At 46.9% G+C, this 15,481-nt stretch overlaps 1 protein-coding gene across 9 annotated transcripts in view; it reads right to left on the minus strand.

The window, feature by feature from the left end:
- Positions 1–15,481, minus strand: part of DENND2B (DENN domain containing 2B) — a 239,703-nt gene that overhangs the window by 58,571 nt on the left and 165,651 nt on the right. For 7 of the 9 annotated variants that reach the window (XM_074230256.1, XM_074230257.1, XM_074230260.1 and 4 more), the window contains 2 exons: positions 9,857–11,080; positions 7,844–7,980 (listed from right to left, as the gene is read on the minus strand). In XM_074230256.1, the coding sequence (XP_074086357.1) occupies positions 7,844–7,980; positions 9,857–11,080 (1,361 nt within the window). The remainder of the gene's footprint in view (positions 1–7,843; positions 7,981–9,856; positions 11,081–15,481) is intronic. The other 2 variants (XM_074230263.1, XM_074230262.1) reach the window with 1 other exon arrangement.

Here is a 15,481-nt window from a genome sequence, read left to right on the forward strand (position 1 = left end):
TTTACACTCTCAGAAGGGATCTCAGAGACTCAACTTATCTCAATAGGGTTTTTGGCTAAAGACAGGCCACTGCCCAAACTGGCCTGGCCCCAATCCCCAAACCTGCTTACCACCATAGCCTGGGGGCTAGGCACAAGGCTGCTGTTTTATCCACCCCTTCTCACCAGCCAAACCTTCCTTACCCAGGCAGTCCAGTTTAAAAGCAGGGACGTGATAGTGCTAACCTAATCGCAATAAGATGTTTGGGGGCGGGGGGATGGGGAGGAAGAGAAGGTTAGAACCAGGACCCCAAGCAGAAGCTCAAAGTCACTCAGTTGATCCTAGAGACGCTATCTATCTGGGCCTTTCCAAGAAGCCCCATGTAATATGGAATCTGGGGCTGTAGCCCCCCCAGTACCCCTGAACAAACACCAAGCTCTAGGACCATTGCCTAGTTCTGGGAGAGTCTCCCCCTCCCTTTAAGACTCAAGCATTCTCCACATCCCACCAAACCTCTCTACATCCTTTTCCATCCTCTTCTAAGCCTCTGAACAACTCCCCAACCTCAAAAGAAAGGACAACTCCTGGAAACAAGCCAAGGGATATTTTTCCCAAGTCCTAGGGAGAATGAATGACCCACACTGCTCCCCCTTTCCAGCACCCCCCCATGCTCTATGTCCCCTCCTGTCTTCCCTTCCAAGTTCATTCCTCCCATTCATGACCCCCATGAATCTCCTCTCCTGTCCCTTCTCCTCTCCCCTTCTCTCCCCTTCTCCCCTCCTTTCTCTTCTCCCTTGCCTTCTTCTCTCCCCTTCCATTCCTCTGCAGCTCCATTTTCACAGCTCTCAGTACCAATGTCTTCCATGCCCCTTGTTGGCTCTCCCTGTACCTCTCTGGTCTCTTGTGTCCCGCTGTTCTCTCCCCCAGATTGCTGCTAAACCTTATTTCCTTCCCCAACCCCTCCTGGGGGAGAAATGGGGAAGCTAAGCAGAGGGGAGGAGTGCAGAGCAACCCCGGCTAAGTTCCCCGTCTGGGGGGCCCAGGTCACAGCTCATTCCTTGGCCAGGCCTAGAGAGTTCTGTCTCTGGGGCAGGTGGAGGGGAGAGGCCTCCTGTCTAGTCGGGGAGGGGAGGGGAGGGGGAAGGGAGGAGAGGGGGAGGGGAGGGGGGAGGAGAGGGGAGGGGAGGGGGAGGGGAGGAGAGGGGAGGGGGTGGGGAGGGGGAGGAGAGGGGAGGGAGGGGAGGGGGAGGGGGAGGGGAGGGAGGAGAGGGGAGGGGAGGAGAGGGGAGGGGAGGAGAGGGGAGGGAGGAGAGGGGGAGGGGAGGGGAGGAGAGGGGGAGGGGAGGGGAGGAGAGGGGAGGGGAGGGGAGGAGAGGGGAGGGGGAGGGGAGGGGAGGAGAGGGGAGGGGAGGGGAGGAGAGCAGAGAGAAAGGACAAAGAGAAATATTTACTTAAAGACCAGGATTCAAATCCTAATTGGGACACTAGCTAGCCCGATGATCCTGGGCCCCTCACTTCACTTTCTGGGATCTCAATATTCTCATTTGCAAAACGAGAGGGCTGGAGTCAATGACCTCACAGTTCTCTTCCAACTAGCAATCTCTGGCCCTGTTACCTCGGGTCAAACCACGCAGGGACTGTGCAGTGGTGGAATTCCCCAGGGCCTCTCTCAAAGGAGAGCTTAGATTCAGTTCTTCCTCTTTGGGAAGCTCCACATTCTGCCAAGCCTCCTCCTGGGAGACATTAGCCAGCCTTCCTCAGTTCAGAATGCTCAGGACCTTAGAACCCCTTGGGAACCACGGGCTCCCACTCCTGGCTAAGGAGCGTTTGGCCCCTTCCTGAAGACCTCAAGAGTCGGGGCTCCCCCCACATTGCAGCACAGCCATGGTTACTACAGGGTTCTCCTTTGTTGTTATTCAGTCATGATCCTTTCCTGACAAAGTTACTGGAGTGGTTTGCCATTTCCTTCTCTAGCTCATTTTATACAGATGAGGAAACTGAGGCAAACAGGGTAAATGACTTGCCCAGGGTCACACAGCTAGTGTCTGAGGCTGGATTTGAGCCCAGGAAGATGAGTCTTCCAGACTCCAGGCCTGGCACCTCATCCCCTGCACCACCAGTGCTTGCAACGTTTTTTTTAATCTGAGCCAAAATCTCATAAATAACTTCTGCATGTCTGTCCCCATTCTACCTTCTTCTATAGTCAAGCAGAAAAATACTAATCTCATTTTCACAAATACCTGAAGACAGCCATCAGGACCCCACTACCTTCCTTTCTCTAATTCTTATGGAGCAAAGTCCCTAAGCCTCCCCCCTCCTCCCTATTCTGGGTCATTCTGCTCAGGGAAGGCTTTAGTTTATCAAAGGCCCTTCTAAAATTAGGTAGCCAACTGAAAACAATACCCCAGATGGACTCTGACCAGGGCAGAGAACAGTGGGACCATCATTTCCCTCTTTCAGTAAAAACAGCCCCTTACAACAAACCTACTAGAAGCTAAACAATAGGGCTCCAAAAGTGGAAAACACGGCCAACTCTCTTTTCAAATATAACTGAGTCTCTATTAGACCTTAAACGTCTAATCTAATGAGATTGCATTGACTTTTCTGTGATACACCTACTCCCACCAAGGTTCTTTTCATTATGTCTTTCTCATCTTGTACTTAGATAGTAAATGAAAAAAACGTAGAACCTCACATTCACCCCTCCATTTTTGCTTAAGCCCACCAGTCCAGGCTGAAGGATCTTTTGAGTTTCCAGGTCTGTTACCCAATTATTTATCTACTCCTTCCTACTATCTGGAAATTTAGTAGAGATGCCATCTCCATCTTTATCCAAATTTCTCAGGGAAAAACTGTAGAAGAAGACAGGACAAAAGTCAAATCCTTGGGACATTCATGTGGAGACCTCATTCCAAGCCGACACGGATCTATTCAAATACACTTGCTGGGTCATAGGTCATTTGGCACAAGAAAGGACCGGTTGGGCCATTTCATTCAGCTCCCTTGTTTTACAGACAGAGAAACTAAAGTCCAGAAGGGGAAGTAATTCATCCTAGGTTCCACAGGTGGGAAGTGGTGGATAGGATTTGTCTGATTGGACAACAGGTTCCGTATTATCATTTAACTCCCTTTTCTCCATCTTGTCTATAAGATATCATGAGAGTTTTGTCAGATAGACGTTCTGTGTAGCTTGACTTCTTGAGCTTTCAATAATGGGCCATGGAGTAAAGCCCCAGAATTAGTGATGAGGGGCCTAAGACATCAATTAGCAGCCAGGATATAGGTCTGGTCCTGGAGTCAGGAAGCCCTGAGTTAACACTTACTGGTTGGGTGACCCTGGGCAAGTCACCTAACTCTGCTTACCTCAGTTTCCTCATAAAATGAGCTGAGAAGGAAATAGCAAACCACTCCAGTAACTGTGACAAGAAAATCTCAGAATGGGACCACAAGGGGCCAGATACAACTGGAACCACTAAACAACAAGACAGTTTGTCAAAAAGGAAATTCCTCATTCAATGGATAGAGAGCAGTTCTCTTCCTCTCTGTCTCTGCCTTTGAGTTTCTGTCTCTCTGTCTCTCTCTCTCTCTGTCTCTCTCTCTCTCTCTCTCTCTCTCTCTTTCCCCTTGTCTCTCTCCCTCCCTCCCTCCCTTGAGCCTGAATTAACAACATACAGCTGTACTGGAGGGAGTTGTTTAGGATCCCCCTGACCAATTGATTTTCCCTGTCCAACCCTTCTTGTATGAATCACAGGGTTGGCTGATAACAAAGATGGGGTTTTCATGTGATAAATGAAGTGTCTCCACCACCCCTTTGCCAAGTGGGAACAAGTTCTCTTTGAAGAAACCAGAGGGTCAGTTAGCAGCCTTTATACAGCTAGCTTGCCGGCTCTGAATGAGAGTCCAAGGCAGGAAGCAGTTTCAAAGAATGTGACCCTTAGCATTCTTGAGGACAGCCAGGATGGAGGAGGAAGAACCCAGCTCTTAAGATGAGAGATCTCTTTGCCTCTTCCCTTGCACCCCTAACAGGGAGGGAAGAGGCTTTTTCTCCTCCGTCATCCTCATCCCCATAGAGTCAGGAGAACCCAAGTTCAAATCCACCAGAGCTATTCCCCAAAGAGGAGACACTAGATTCAACAGGAAGCAAAGACAATTGAAACAGCTCCAAGGAAAGTGATCCCTGGCAGCTATGAATTTGAGAAAGAGAATTAACTCTGACAGTCAGAAGTCTAGCTTTGGAGAGAAGCTGGCCAGAGAGCCTAGGAGACCCTCCCCACAGAGACACTATCTGGGGACATGGGAGAGCATCATGAGAACTCTGCAAGAAGAGAAAGGACACTGGAGATGAGGAATCTTTTGGCCTTGTGCTTCATATGTGGATTCACCAGTGGATTTCTTTAAGCATTTGTCCCACAGATATTATGTGAATTGGTAGGAGAGGAACATTATAGGGGTAATAGTCTTTAACTACTATTCTTCCTTTACTGTCCTTAGTAAATGCTTTTGCTTTGAGCTAATGTATCTACTGGTTGACAAAGTAAGGATTAATACTCTGGTGGATCATGAACTACAGTTGTAGAAGTGTGGACCTATAGAGTAACTGGTCATGAGCAGCAAGTCATCCTCCAGGGGATCCAACCTCTAAGTCTCAAATGCCAACTGGAGGGGGTAGTTTCCAAAAGGAGTGCTGCACAAACTGCCCAAAGAAAGGATCCATAATCTTACCCCATCCTAGGTGAAAGAAAATACACCAACAGACCTGGAAACAGAATGAAGAATCCCTAATCCAGGCAACAGACAGTTCTGAGAACTCCTGCAAAGGCTAAATTTATATCTCCATGGCCATTCCACTAGGCAAGAGGTAAGGAACAGTGTTCCTTCATTCAATCTCAAGCCTCAAAATAAGTTAAAGCATTGAGAACCCAGCCGAGGTCCTCAAGGGGGGAAAGATAGCCCCTGCAGATCCTCAGCTCCCAGCCTGTGGGCAGAGTAGACTAAGATGGGCATGCCAAACTTGAAATAAGTCTCAGGTCAAGGCCCATAAAGTTCTTCACTGACCTCTGAAACTCCACTAGGGGTTCTAAAGCAAAACCCAACTGACTCGTGCTGCTTCAATATTTCCCAAATTCTGAGGCTCCCTTCCAGAAAGAGGAAATGATGACTCTCACTATAGGACACCACATGCCAATCTGAGATTCGTTCTAGACAGAGCTTGCTGAACTCACTCCCTCCAGTCAGTGGGAAGCCTCCTGGGTGCTAGGGAATAATGGGATTTAAAGCTGGAAAGGACCTTGAAGGTCAGAGAGTAGGAAAGGACTTCAGAGACCATCTGGTCGACCCCAACACTGACAAGAATCTAATCTACAATGGATCTGACCAATGGTCATCCATCTAGCTTCTGCTTGATGTCCTCTAGGGGAAAAGAATCCACTACAAACCGAGGTAAACCACTCCATCTTTGCATAACTCTAATTATTTTTCTTTAATCAAACCTAATTTTGCCACTTGGAGCCCTCTATCCCTGGCTCCAGACGAGCTACAGACAATACGCTGCCATCTCTAATCTCCTTCAAGTTGTATACTCCTGGAGAGTTCAACCAGTCTTAAGGTTCTGAATACTTTGGGTTAACCCTCCTTTGGATGCTTTCTGGCTTATCACTATCCTTCCTAAAACACTGCACTCTAACAGAGCAATGCAGATGGGGTCTGAGCAGGTCAAGGGATGGTGGGATTGTCCCTGCCCTTCCTAATACTGGATACTATGATTTTCTTAAAGTTGTTTGAAACTGCAGTTGCTTCTTGGATTTTGTATCACCAAGTTGTATCCAATTTGTGAGGTGAGTCAATGCCACCCACCGTTGAGCCCCTAACCTCACAAATGGGCCAAGAGGAGTCCAGGGTGCTTGAGAGCACCAAGGTCACACACGCTGGAGCAATAAAGAGTAGAGACTCAGGCAGGGCTCCTTTTTCTATATTATACTTTAGGAAACAATCTGAGGGCATGGGCTAGGTTTTGATTTTTGTACCCCCAATACCTAGTACACCAACACTTAGTGGTAAATAAATGCTTGCTAATTTGGCAGATTTTTAAAAACTTTATTATTATTAACAAACTTTATTATTAATTATCATTATTTATTATTAATGAAAGCTCACAAATTTGGCAGAATTTTTTTTAAATTTCTTACTCTGATTATTAATTAATGCTTGCTAATCATGAAATTTTTTTAAAATTATCTTGCCCTATTAACAAAAGATTGCCAACTTGGCAAAAAAATATTTTTTGAATTCTTACCCTGACTATAGAATAACAGAATGCTAAAGCTGGAAAGATTTCTGACGATCATCTAGTGAATTCTAGACTAATTCTCTTGTTCTACAGATGATCCCTAAATAATTGCTTCTTCCTCCTACAAAGAGGAAAAAGAGAAAAGGCTTTCATTAAAAAAAAAAATTATAGTTCCACCCTTTGTCCCGAAAAAAGAACAGTCTGAACTCCCAGTTCACTCCCACAATTGACAAATTCTCTTTATTATACTGTCAATGATACTCCAAAGCCCAGGTCTACTTGTTGTCTATCTGCACACACACATACTATCACCCCCCAACCCCGGCAAGCTCCCAGGCTTTCCTGGCCTTCTCTCAAGTGCCCCTTGATCTGGCCCAACCTGTCCAGGCTCATCCAGATGCTAGTCTTCCCCCAAAGATGCAAAAGCTCCTTAAAAGTCTCAGTTACCTAAGGTCCAGATACAAAGACAAACCCTTCCTCGGCTATTCCATGTTTCTCTCCAAGAATTTCAGGCTGCAGGGGCAGTTAGGTAGCACAGCGGATAGTGCACCGGCCCTGGAGTCAGGAGAACCCAAGTTCAAATCCACCCTCAGCCACTTAATAATTACCTAGCTGTGTGACCGGCAAGTCACTTAATCCCACTTCCTTGCCCAACCCCCCCCCAATAAAAAGGAAATCCAATACTACAGTCAATTAAAACTTCTCTGGAAAAATGCACTTAACCTCTGTTTGCCTCCCAGAGTTATTGTGCCTATCAAATGAGACCATATCGGTAAATCGCTTAGTCCAGTGCCATCTCCTTAAGAGGTAGTTGTTCCCTTCAACCCTTCTCTTGCCCAAAGCAGTGAGAGCCTCAGATTCGCCCACAAACGCCCCTGAATGGAGCCAGGGAAAGGAAGAACACAGTGCTCCTCCTCCAACCTACCCCAGGGGTGACAACATCTGCAGGGGAAGGCAGTCCTTGCTAAATGGTGTCATGCAGCCTGTGCACCCATCTCAGGCCTCTCCATCCATGAGGCCATCACAGACTGGTGAATTCAGAGAACACGCCCTCCCTTTTCCTTTGGTCCACTGGACACCCCGACTCCTCCTCTGACAACCCAAGAGAAAGAAGGGTGGGGGTGCTCCAAGAGAGCACCAGGAAACTAGAGGTGCAAATTGCCTTGGGGAGGAAAAGGAGGAGCCGCCTGACACCTGGGGTTTCAGTTCCCAGAAACCTGGCCTCCTTCCTGCCAACTGCCCCACCCAGCCGGCTCCCCACTTGTGGAAAGGTGAACGCTTCCCTCCCTCCCCGGTCCCCTGGCTCTGAGGCTCTGGAGCACCCTTTCCCCTCTTGAGAACCCTTGTTCTCTAGACCTGAGTCCACCTCTCCTCCTCTGCCACACAGGTTCTACTGAGGGATGGGAAGACTCCACCGGAGGCAGGTTCTGGGTCCCAGATGAAGGGCCCGGACTCCAGAATCAGCATGAACATCCCCAAAAGCCCTCCCTTGGGTCGTGGGCCCACAGTTCACAGCTCCCTCCCCTCCATGCCCCAGGCTTAAGCAGAGCCTGGCGTGGCCAAGCTCTCTGGCCTTACCCACAATGTCCTCATAGGCATTCTCCTCTAAAGTGCTCTTGGATCCAAACTTGTGCTGGCTCTCGGTACCGTTCTCAGTGGGGGAGGAGGGGTACAGGGACTGGAGACTGGAAGCATCCTCAAACTCAAAGGATTTTCTGTGAATCCCAAGAACAAAAGTCATTCAGTGGTGAGGGGAGTTGCAGCAGGAGGGAAAGGGGGAGGGTCCCCAGCCCACCCTGTGGAGGACCAGCCGCTAAGACTAGAGCCCATTTAAAAGTGGGAACACATCAAATGACTGCAAGGAAGAACCAAACCCAAATAAAAGAGGAAATCATCTCTTTGGCCAGGGCCCCTAAAGGGTCTTCTTTTCTCCAGAAAAGGCCTTAGAGACCACTCCTTCTGAAATACTTTAGGTGGGGGGAGGGGACCTGACACAAATTAAGAGAAATAACTGAATGGTCAGCAGAGTATGAAGCAATTAATTGAGATTGAAAAAAGATGATGTCCATGAAAGTAGAGGCATCTGCCACCCCCACCATGCTATTGGAAGGGGAGTTTGGCACCGACAAGAAGTCTAGATCCCAAGTTTTCACAGCCGCACCGTGGTAGGAATTGTTTTAAAGATGGATATTTTATCATTCTCACACCAAGTCAGAAAGTGCTGGCCATGAAAGGTCAAGCTGAAGGGAGGGTATCCCATCCCCTCTTCCCACCTCCTGGGATTGTTGTCCAGAAATCCCCTATTAAATAATTCAGGGCTACATAAAGCCCTATATTATAATCATCATCAAACCTTTAATACACTAGGGACCACTGGTCCTTGACAACCCTCTGTGATTTCCTTCTTTTGATCTGGCTATCTACTCTCAAAGGTCTGGTGTTTCAGAATAGGTGTACTAGGTTGAAAATAGAGTTGACAGAAGGATGGAGAAGGGTGGGATGAAGACCCTTTCCTCCAAAAGTAAAGCATGACAGAAGTCCAGAGGACAGGGCAATACAGGAGGAAGGTCTTCAGAAAACAGCCCAGCTAGACTCCAGAGAGAAAGGCACCCAGAATGGGAGCACTACAGTCTTGCTAGCCCCCCTTCCCTGTGACTCCTTTATGTCTCTGGGTGGGGAGGGGGTCCAGATTCAGGGAAACAAGGAAGCTGAAAGGACCGAAGCAGGACCTCTAAGAAAGAGACCCTGAGGTCTAATCTGTTCCGCGGAGAGACTCACTTATCAATCAAGCCAAAGCAGGTCAAATTGGTTTTCAGTATTCCCCACTTCCCCTTCCCATTCTTCTTCATCGGCACCATCTTCCCCATCCTCCACATAGACCCAGTGATTCTATGAGGCTCCTCCTCTGAGAAGGAAGGAACCAGATCAATGCCTTCATTCACACCAGCAGTGGGATAACTCCTCATAGGAGGGAGTGGTTTTTAAAAAGGAACCTGTCTCCACAGAATTAATCTCTCAAAGTGGAATTTAAGGAATTAGTAAATAATACCCTTCCATTCATTTTACATTGGCAAAGGTCAGTTATGCCAATATATAAGGCTGAAATGACTGCACCCCAAGGCTGACCCAGGGACTGAGGCTTTCCCCACAGAGATACAGAGGTGCAGAGTCCAAGGCTCTCAAAACAAGCCAGGCCAAACACAGATTCATAGAGATGGGAAAGACCCTCGGGGTGATCAAGGCCAACCCCCTCATTTTCAAAGGAGGAGGCTGAGGCCAGAGAAGCGACATTACTCCCTCAAGATAACAGGCAACGGGCAGTGTCAGACTTCAAATCCAGGACATCTCTGCCCTCCTGTTCAGCCCTCTTTACCTCTCTGTCTTCCATCTTTTAAAAAGGAGGGCTTTTTTTTTTTATCCCTTATCACAATGTTCAAGGAAACATAAGGAAGGATCTGGTTCTTTCCCAACACCCAAGTTAGCTGCTTATCTTCTACCTAAATTATAAAAAATTCTAAAATAAAATTGCCACCACCCCAACAAAACCAGCTGCCAAGCCCAGGTAGATAGCATTGGCAGGGCTAGTGTTACCTGCTCTGGGACTTGCGGTGAAAACGGGAGTCTTTCTTGAGTCTCCTGGTGACTGGAGGGGCCGGGGTAGAGGGCAGAGGAGGGGGAGCAGCAGGGGTGGGCGAAGGAGGTAGACCATTGCTTGGCTTACTCTTGGGGGTTTTGTCAGCCTCATACTCAAAGGTGCGTTTGGGTTTAGGGACAGGGTTTACGTCGAGGTCAGGGGGACTCTGGGGGGTGGGACTGCTTCGGGGGGGCTCTGGGTGGCTGAGGCTGCTCCCATCATTCTCTCGAGGTGGGCCCGCCTCACCCCCCATCACAAGAGCCCCCACTCCGCAGCTGCCTCCACTGGTGCTCCCTGTCGATTCCTCCAAGGTGCCCAAGGTGCCCGGGGGCAAAGTCTTCCTCCTTCCTCGATCCACACTGTAGCAGCTGCTGGGGAGCTGGGGGAGCCCCCGGCCAGGCTGCTCCTTCAGGGCCTGCTCAATCTTCTGGATGCGGCTCAGCACTGCCGAGCTCTCCTTCCGGCCATGGCCCTTCAGGAAGGCACTGGATTCCCCGCGGCCCGGCCGTTTCTCCAGCCGGTGGCAGGAGTCCCGGTCAGGGAGAGCCTCCCCCTCCTCCTCGGTCTCAGGGTAGGAGCACTCTGAGAAGGTCCTACTCATCCTCCGGAGGCCCTTGAAGTCAAAGGTCTTGTCGGAGCTGCACGGGGAGGGCAGCACACTGGGGCAGCCCTCACTGGCCGCCCGGTCACTCTTGGAGCCCTCCCTCTTCTCCCCAAAAACATTCATTCTGGGGGAGGCCTCTCGGCGGCCTTCCCATGCTGAGATCTTCTCCCGGATACCCAGGCTGCGGGTGCCAGAGCGGCCCCGCGGGGTGCTCCGCAGGCAGGCCGACGGACTCAGGGATGGCGTGCTGTGGGCGAGGGGTGGGCGACCAGCTACCTCCTCCCCATTCTGTACCTCCCCCTGGAGGTTCTCCTTCTGGGCCTCCCCTTTGTACACTGAGAATCTACTGTCCAAGCAGCCGATGCTAGCGGCCCTGGTGTGGTGACCAGAAGGGCGACGGTCCAGGGGCAGCTCGGGGGGACTGTTGGGAGAGGCGGCCAGAGGGCTCCAGTCCTTGAGAAGGAGGTGGGAGCCAGGGCCAGGAGGGGAGCTGCTGGCTGAGTTTTCACTGTGGCTGAGTGGACAGGCCAGACTTCTTGGTGAAGAGAGGACTGGAGGTGGAGAAACCGACTGAGACCTGAGAGCAAAGAGACAACAGCAAGGAGATTCACTAACAAGCTCAGCCACTGACATTTGGTAGCCAAAGGATCTGGGCCAAGGTCTTGGCTTTCCATGACTCCCTTCTTTTAATGGGAAATACTCCCAGATCACTGTCAACATAGAAAGCATTAGAAAATGAATGTGTTGATGTCTAAGTGATACAGTAGATCGAAGGCTGGAGTCAGCAAGACCTGACTTCAAATCCGGCCTCAGACTAGCTATGAGACCCTAGGCAAGTGACCTCACCCTGTTGGCCTCAGTTCCCTCATCTTTAAAACAAGTTGGAGAATTAAGTGGCAAACCACTCAAAGAAAACCCCAAAGGAGATCACAAAGAACTAGACATGACTGAAACAACAATAAAACTAGGAATTCAAAGTTTGAAACTTCTACTGTTACAGTAGAATGTGATGGAAAGAATACTGGGTTTGTAGTCAGAAGACCTGGGTTCAGATCCCACTTCTGTTCCTTATTACCTGTATGATCATGGCAATGGTCTTGGGCAACTCTGAATCTTGACTGCCTGGCTACAAAATAGGGGAGCGCGCATGCACATGTACATACACACACACACACACACACACACACACACACACAATCTATCTAAGGAAAGTTGTATCAAGGTTCACAATTTAAAAATAAAAACACCTGCCATCCAAGAGGATGGCAAAGCAGCTCCCAAGCCAACAATTTCCTTTGATCTTCTCATTTCCCAAGAGTATGTTGACCTGGATCTAACTTTAAAGGATTCCCTTAGAGACTTCATACATTCATTCATTCATTCATGCATGCATGCATCCATCCATCCATCCATTCAGCAAATGATTACTGAGCACCAATTGCTGTCTATCAAGGGAGTAGAAACCTTGGTTCTTCCAGCAACAGAGTAGATATGCTTAGATTTTGGTTTACCTCAACATGCAGTTAGCCTAAAATGCACCAAGCTCTCAGTCACTGGGCTAAGTACAAAGGAAGAAGCCCAGAATGGAAGTGAGCTACACCAAATAAAGAGAGCATGTAAATGGAGAGCAGATCACCTTTCATTAAGCTTGTCTCTCTAACTGATGCGTGATCAAACAGCAGCTACTTACAGGGGGCTTCCTTCCAAAATGATCACAACCTTGTTCTAGAAGACCAATACACCTGACCAGAAGGCCCCAGCCATACCTGCTAGTCAATCATCCCTGCCACCCCAGACAGTGACCATGTAACCTGGAGTCTGTCCTGCTACTCTGCCACCCACATCTGTGAGGTAAACTGGCCAGTGGGTCAGGCTGCTGTTACTGTTCTCTCATGCAGAGAAAACCCATGCATGGGCAAGTCAGAGCTTGGTCTTTGGGACCATAAATCCTGGCTGTCCCCCAAGCAGCATGCTTTAACTCTTTATTTTAAGAAAAGCCTAGGTCCAACAAGAATTACCTTACTCACAGACACACACAGACATAGACACACACACACACACACACACAAGTCCTCCCTTATAATAGATGTCTGATTCTTCAGTTTTTCCAGGAAGGATGATTATAAACTTTCCTTAATAGCCTGACCCAGTGAAGAATTGGAGACAGATGGTCAAACATTTTTTCATAAAAGACTGACATTTAACTCTGTTTTTCTCTTCTTTGGAGGACAGAGATGAAAAGCCTGCTCTATTCCTTCCAACATCCCTTCTGAGATCAGAAAGGCAAGCCAGGTCGCTCATCAACCTCCTCCTTGTGGAACTTCCCCAATAACCATCTCTAGAGGTGTGCCTGCTCCTGGCCATGCTCTGCCCTTCTTCCCATATCTCCTCCTAGCTTCTCCCCACATAGGTCAAATCCATTGCTGGCTTCCAAGGGGGGGCGGTTACCCCTTCCTTATTCCATTCCTTTCTGTTCAATCTCCAGGTAGCCTCTGAAAGGATCCTTCTGCCAACTGCTCAAGGACCAGAGAAACCTATCAGACCCATAAACTCTTTCTAGGCAGACTATTCTGTGTAGACTAGTGGGAGTTTGTGTAATGGTTTAGACCTTCTATTATAGGGGGTCTGGGCTTATACCTGGTGACCTCTTGGGTCTATGATTCTCTCAGACAATGGGTCTATGATTCTCTCAGACAAGTAAGAGGATACTGAGACCTTTTGCATGCTCTAAAGATCAATAAAGCCTGGAGCTGAGAATAAAGTTTTCACAATATTAAATCAATCAATCAATAAACATTTATTACGGCTGTGATAAGCACTGTGGATACAAAAATAAAGTTCTACTGTAGGTCATGAGCTATAGTCATGAGACCATATAGAAGCAGACAGAGGGCTGGATTTGGCCCTCACACCATCATCTGCCAACCCCTGCTCTACCTAGATGGTGGCTCCAAAAATATATAGATGAGAATTACATAAAACTAAGTTAGAAAAAGGCAATTGGGATATGTGTGAAAGAAGCAGGCAGAACATGCTGAACTGGACCAGATTGGTATCAATATTTCCCAGATTTACAATGAGATAATAAAAGAATCAAGTTATCTCATAATTTCTTCATCTGTGGAATGAGGTTTTATATCTATGACCTTTATTTATGTCTATATGGTCCATTCCAGTTCTAACATGCTGATCCTATCACTGAAAGTTAGATTTTGGTGGGAAATAGATACAGTTAGTCAATTTTGGAAGAAATCTGGATTCTGGTCATATGTACTGGTTAAGATGGTAAGAGAGTCTAGTGCCCCTGTAACCTGGCCAGAAATGTCTTTGGATGAGATTTACAAGTATTTCTTCTTTTTTTCCTATAGTCCATTTTATTTTATCTCTTAGACCTAGTTGCTATAGTTGCTGTAGTTGCTTAGTTGCTATAAAGCAGTTTAAAAAAAAACAACCTCAGGGGCATTCCAAGGGGGAAAGGGGGCTTATCCCTATAAAGAAACGGCCCTTCAGTTTTGTGTATTAAATTCCCCCTGTTTACCATTTTTGATCTGTAAAAAGATCCTTCAGAAAAGGGATTAGTATTCTTATCCCTAATCACTCATAGTTTTTGGGTAAACCTGAATCTGTTCTAAACTTAATACTCCCAAAAGCTATGTGGAAAGAGTAGCTTAAAAAGTATAGGGCTGAACCCCACTGAGTCAGGTAGGGTTAGACCCTGAGTTGGGAACTAACAATTATCAGACTTTTTTCACCATTCCCCTAGGCTTTGTGTTTGCCACTTCTATCCTTGCAGCCCTAGTAAAGCTATATTTTATTTTATCTTACCTCCATTAGAATTGGAAGAGAAAGTGTTGGTTCTTTGCCAAACCAGGAGACCTAGAGAACCCTAAACATTGAGAGAGAATTGAGAAAGAGCTGGTGGCAACAAGAGATCCCTAAATATGGTGGGGATATACAAGGCTCTCAGAAGGAAGGAGAATGCGGGGAGGGAGGAACTTTCTGGCTTGGATGAGCAACCAGAGAAACACATGAAAAGCATATTAAGAAATCTGGTCAAGCTGACAGTATATCTCATGAAACCCTGAGAGAACATCCTAATGGGTTAGAATATTAGGTAATACTTAAGGTAAAATTTAATAAATATAAATGAAAAGTCTTATATTTGGGTTCAAAAAAATCAATCTGACAAGCATAAGATGAGAGAGGCAAAACTGAGGGATAGTAGGAGTTTTAGTGACCTACAAACTCAACATGAAACAAAAATATGATATGGTGAATATTTTTTTGACTCAGCAACATTGTTGCTTGGAGTATAGACCTTTGATCAAAGAGATCAAAGAAGGAGGAAAAGAACCTTATATACAAAAAAAATTTATAATCAGCTCTTTATGATAGCAAGGAATTAAAAATTAGGGGAATATCCATCAATCAGAGAATGGCTGAACAAGCTGGAATATGATTGTACTATAAGAAAATGATGAGTAGGATGATTTCAGAAAAACCTCAGAAAACTTGAATGAATTGATGAAAAGTGAAATGAAAAAAAACAATTTATAAAAAAATATTGTAAAGACAAACTTAGGGATTAAGGGACACTAATCATTGCAATGATGAAATGATAATTCCTTAGAGGTCATGTTGAAACATGCTATACCCTCCTGATAAGAGAGAAAATGGGTTCAAAGTGCAGGCTGAGATACATTTTTTTGGACATAGTCAATGAGAAAATTTGTTATTACATGTTTTTGACATGGGTTTTATTCTCTCTTTTTTTCAGTTGGGGTGGGAATAAAGAAAGTAGATTTTCACTGATGGAAGAAAATAAAATTTAATTTAAGAAAACAATAAGACATGGAAGAGCAAAGAAAGCAAAAACCATCTTTGGAAGCATTAAGAAAGATATAGCTTCTAGGCCTAGGGAGGTGACAACCCACTGTATTCTGCTCTGCACCCTATCTATCTGAGCACAGAAGTGAGC

The sequence above is a fragment of the Macrotis lagotis genome, chromosome 3 (assembly GCF_037893015.1).
Source record: "Macrotis lagotis isolate mMagLag1 chromosome 3, bilby.v1.9.chrom.fasta, whole genome shotgun sequence".
Taxonomy (NCBI): Eukaryota; Metazoa; Chordata; class Mammalia; order Peramelemorphia; family Peramelidae; genus Macrotis; species Macrotis lagotis.